The sequence below is a fragment of the Helobdella robusta genome (genome assembly GCF_000326865.2).
Source record: "Helobdella robusta unplaced genomic scaffold HELROscaffold_3, whole genome shotgun sequence".
Taxonomy (NCBI): Eukaryota; Metazoa; Annelida; class Clitellata; order Rhynchobdellida; family Glossiphoniidae; genus Helobdella; species Helobdella robusta.
The window spans coordinates 6,533,405-6,539,033 of record NW_008704501.1 but is presented as its reverse complement, the minus strand read 5'-3'; the positions used below and the strand labels follow the sequence as shown (position 1 = coordinate 6,539,033).

Genomic DNA, 5,629 nt, shown 5'->3' with positions numbered 1-5,629 from the left:
TCAATGAGAGGCCCTTCGTCTGTACATCTGCAGCATCGGCTTCAAGAACGCTCCACCTCAAGAAACACGAGCTCTTCGTTCATTCGACTGAAACAAAAGAGAAATGTAAAATTTGCGGCAAGAGATTTAAAGACTCAACAGCCGTAAGAGCACACGAGAGAACCCACTCGGACCTGAGACCTTACGTCTGTCTGCGCTGCAACAAAGCTTTCAAAACGAGCGAATGTCTATGGCACCACGAGAACAGGAGCAAGGCGTGCGTGAAGACCACATTCGAAAGTCAGTTCACCTCTCCTCTTCTTGTGACAAACGACGCAGGTGCCAGTTGTCAGGGCCCTGCGGAGATCAAGCCGAATGTTGGCGAGTGTCTTGACGCGAAGCCTCCAGTTATGAAGAAAGCAAAGTACCTAAGTGGGGAGAGTGTCAGGTACGTTGCTCATGGCAGTGATCTCGTTAATGTTACTAATTTTGTATATGATAACTCTGGTCACATTGTTGGCAACAACGTCAGTAACAACATCAGCGACAACATCAACAACAACATCAACATCAACAACATCAACAACAACATCAGCAACAACGTCACCAACTACAATAACAATAATGTTAATTACAATAATCTTGTCGAACCATTTGAAGAGTTGACTGGAGTAAAATTACAATTCATCAACAACTCAATAAACAGCCTGCCACCTAACGAGCAACATTCATTTCGGGTACTGAACACTCCATTAGAAAACAACAACGGACAAATCGTTGAATGTCTCGGTGAACAGATTTTTAAAAATTTCGTTTGTTACAGCGCACAGAATATAAACAACATAAACAACAGCAACAACGTCAACAACAACATCAGCAACAACAACAACGTCAACAACAACACCAACAATACATTGTATATCAGCGACAGAAATTTTATTAACATCAATGCAAACACGCTGAATGGCAAAGTTAACTTTGCCGATGTGTTTCTAAACGAAAACACCATCAAAAATTTTAGCGAAAGTAATGGTTTTGTTGCTGACTTGAACAACAGCACCAGCAACCACGATAGCAGCGTTAACACTGAACCACTCGGTAGTGCGATCAGCAGCAGCTACAGCAGCAGCAACCACCACAGCAGCAGCAAGGACGTTTCATTTGCCAACAAAACAGCTACTGATAACAACGACAACGAGGCTGACAGGAAAACATCAAAAAGAACAAACAATTCTCCATTAATAGCGCAACCTAGTCCAGCCTCACCAGCGCTGCCACCAACGACGACGACGACAGCAGCAGCGATTGAAATTTGTAGTAAATCTAAATTTCCAAAAAACAACAAAACGTCAAAAAACGGCAGCTGCAACAGTAACAAGGACTCAAACACTTTCAAATGTTCCGACTGTGAATTGCAATTCGAACAGAAATTTCATCTGAGGCGACATTACCTTTACAAGCACACGAACCAATATCCATTCGCTTGCCAATCCTGCGACAGACAATTCAAAGACATCCTCTCCTTCGAATCCCATAAACTTTTTCATACATCCGGAAGCGGATACCTCTGTAAAACATGCGGCAACATTTTTCCCGATAAGTCTCATCATTTGTCAGGATTGTGCGGGAGTGACGTCACGTTACTACAGCAGGTTGTTCAACAACCGCAACTGCTACAATCCCAACAACAAATTGTAACGCAACAACAACAACAACAACAACACTTATTATTGTTCGAGCAACACCAACAACAACAACAGCAACAACAACAACAGCAACAACAGGAAATGTTAACACAACAACAATTATTAACACAGCACCACTTAATTCAGCAACGTTTATTTCAACAAGCGTTAGTTCAACAAACACATGGTAATCAGCAGCAGCAGCAACAACAACAACAACAAAATTCTCAACCACAAATTCAAAATGTTAGTCATCAATTGAACATCTCTACAAATGATAGCAATCTGAATACCTTCAACATCATCAACAACAACAACAGCAGCAGCAACAACAACATAGTCAATTTTATAAACAACAGCATTAGCAACAACTTAGTCAATTCTGTAAACAACAGTAATAACATAATCAATTTGATAAACAACAATAACAACATAGTCAGTTTTGTAAACAACAATGACAACAAAATAGTCAACTGTAAAAAAACCACCAACAACAATCTTTTAAATAACAACAACATAGTCAATTCTATTAACAACAACAGTAGTAGTAGCAGCAATAGGCCTAGTAGCAACAACAACAACACAGTTCTACTTAACAAACAGACTTCAATCTGGACTGAAATCCTAAATCCAGTTGAACAACTACAAACGCCCATCCCTACTGCCATTGTGGTCCCTATCAAGAGATCTTCATCGTCCTTGAACTTTAGCCCAACGACAAGCAACATCTCATCAACTCCAGAGAAATCTCTCTCAAATGATCAATCAAATCTGCCATCTTTCGATTCATTCATTCCACCATCCACAACAGCCGACTTTAGCTGTGACGGAAAAACAGCAGCAGTAACAGCAGCAGCAGCAGCAGGTACTACAACGGCTACAACTCTTGAAAATAAAAATTCGTTCGTGGACTTTTCTGAAAAGTTGCCTGATATACAATCCATACTCTACCCAAATGTTACAGGTTAAATTTAATTGGACAGTATTTTTTTCAATAAGTTTGTTGCAATTTTATAACAAATCGATGCACCTTAGGAATCAATTATGCTAATTTATGCTAATATACTGTTGTATAATATAATTTTTGACGTCATAAAAGTTCTACAGCTTCTACATTTTCATTCTACGTTGTTTAAATTTGACTTTTTTTAAATATAAACAATTCCATCATTATTGCAGGTATTAAATACAACGTCGTTAGCGACAACGGCAACAGTTGCAGCAACAACAAACATGTGGCGCAACAACTACATCAACAACAACAACAAAAATTACTACTCATGCAACAACCCCCGCAACAATTGCAACAAACCCAGCAGCAACAAGTATTCTACCAACAACAACAACAGCAACAACAACAACAACAACAACAACTATTCTTTTTTCAGCCATCTGCTAGCATTCCGATTGGACAATCGCCTGGTTCATACTTCTTTTAAGGGTGTGAATGTACCAAACATGAAAACCCACTCAACATACGTACAACAATGGTACAATGTCTATTCAATGTAAACTCATCTTCATCACTATCGTCTTCATCATCACCACCACTATCATCATCATCACGGATAATGGCCGTCAGGGTCATCACTATGACCACCATCATCATCTCGTCACCATCATTAATAGATCACCAATATAACGGCAACACTAAAAACATTACTTTTCCGCCAATACCAAGATTTCCCGCCAAAATTCAGCAAATTGTAAAATTTAGTAACAATGTTCCGATGCTTATTTACCATCTTACAGAAACTGTATTATATATTACGTTCATTTTTTATTATTTCTTCAAATAAATAAATATATGAATAAATGATTATTTAATAAATAGATATGATTAATTATTGATTTTTTTTCATGAAAGTTCGGATTTTCTTTATCATTTTTATCTGAAAACTTATTTTTTCTTATGAAAAGAAGCAACACCACCGTTGTCATTCATTCATTCATTCATTCATTTATCCAATCAATCATTTATTCAATCATTCATCCATTCATTCAATCAATCATTCAATCAATCATTCATTCAATCAATCATTCAATCAATCATTCATTCAATCATTCGTTCATTCATTTATCCAATCAATCATTCAATCAATCATTCAATCAATCATTCATTCAATCGTTCATTCATTTATTTATTCATTTACTTAATTTAGTCAATCTGTCCATTTTGCTAAAGTATTAAATAAATAGACGTGCTTTTTCATTTCGTATTTCCATCAGAATTTTTTCAATTTTTTTTTTCTGAATTTTTAAAATAATTTTTTCAAAAATTTCTGAATTTTTTTTTATTTCGGTCTCCTCTTGTTTGTGAGTATTTTGAAATTTTTAACTCGCGCGTTAAAAAAAAACTTCTTCTCTTTAAGGTACGCCATCTTGTCCTTTTAAATATTACAAAAAATTTGGTCAATTCATTGAAGCATAAATTTACGGAATCGTTTAAAATTAAAAATGTTATTATCATGTTATCATTATTTGAATTTTTGAAGTGTTTTATAAATATACATTTAATTGTTGTTTATTAAAAAGCGCGATTTCTCCAAACACAGACAAGCATACAAACAGCAAGTTAGAATATACAAATAAAAACATATATGCACATACTCAACAATACAATGTCCATCAAAATGTATGCATTTATTATAAAGTAGTTTATTATGTATAGAGAATTATGTGTTTTTTAGAAAGCAAGGTTATTCATCCGTGTGTGTGTCTTTATGTTTGTACATGTATGTTTGTATGTATGTGAGATATGTCTATGATTTTGTATTAAAAAACGTACACAAATGTATATATGTATGTATGTATAAGCATGCATGTACACCTGTATGTGTGTGTACGTATGTTTAGGTGTGTGTCTATGCTATTTGTGTGTCTGTGTCATTCATGAAATTGAGTTATATACGTGATTTGGCGTTATACTGAGCTATATTAAGTTATGCTATATTATAGTCACATCAAAATTACTCTTCGGCTCATCATTCGTCCATTAAAATCCATGCAAAATAGAGTCCATCCATTTCTATTTAAATTGTTATATTATTTCAAATGTTTTCTTCTCTGTGTTTGCGTATGTGTGTGTTTGTTAGTGTACGTGTGTGTGTCTGTGTACATCTTAATCATTTCAAATTATCTATCATGCCCGTGCGTTTACCATTGTTATTGTAAAAAATTTACTTAAATTCTCCTTATAAATATGCTAAATATTTCGCATCGTTTTCGACTTATAACATTATTCTCTCTCTTTCTTTCTATCTCTACATATATACACATTAGTATTCTCCCTCTCTCTTTCTCTCGACATTAACAGCTGAACAGAAAAAAGATCATGGTTACATGATAAGAAGTTAGTATTAACTCCGTTAGAATACTTTTCCTTATAGTAATAAATCATACATAAATACATATGTATTATTAATTCTATTATATATAAACATACGGTAGTAACACTACATACATATGCAATAATTTATGAAATTATCCGAATTTCTAGCGTTAAATTCGGCAGATTTCATCAATTACTGCATTAACTTTGGTCTTTTACCAGTATATATATATATATACATATATATGTAAAGTAATAATACTATACTTAAATATATAAATGTACGTCATATTTATAACAATGTATTATATATTGAACTGCAGTCAGTTAGCAGTATATTTGTATATTAATTTTAATGATATTATCATTGCTATTATTATTATTATTGTTGTAATATTAGTATTTAAAGTTAATCGTTTTCCTATTATTATTATTGTTGTTGTTGGTTTTATTAATCATCATCGTCGTCGTCATCGTCGTCGCGAGTTTTTGAGAATAAAAATTTACGTAAATTGTTTCACTGACTTTCATTACGTCATAATAATAATAATAATAATAATAATAATAATCAAAATAATCAAAATAATGATAACAATAAGTGATGCAACAATAATAAATGATGGTAACAAGACAA

The 5,629-nt window shown here is 33.9% G+C and overlaps 1 protein-coding gene across 1 annotated transcript; it reads left to right on the top strand.

The window, feature by feature from the left end:
• Nucleotides 1-20: 20 nt before the first annotated feature.
• HELRODRAFT_65992 (hypothetical protein) lies at nucleotides 21-1,571 on the top strand (the record flags this gene model as incomplete). Its single annotated transcript, XM_009021557.1, has 2 exons — nucleotides 21-260; nucleotides 1,359-1,571. Coding segments are annotated over 2 exons (453 nt in total), but the record flags the coding sequence as incomplete, so codon positions are not given.
• Between the last annotated feature and the right edge of the window lie 4,058 nt (nucleotides 1,572-5,629).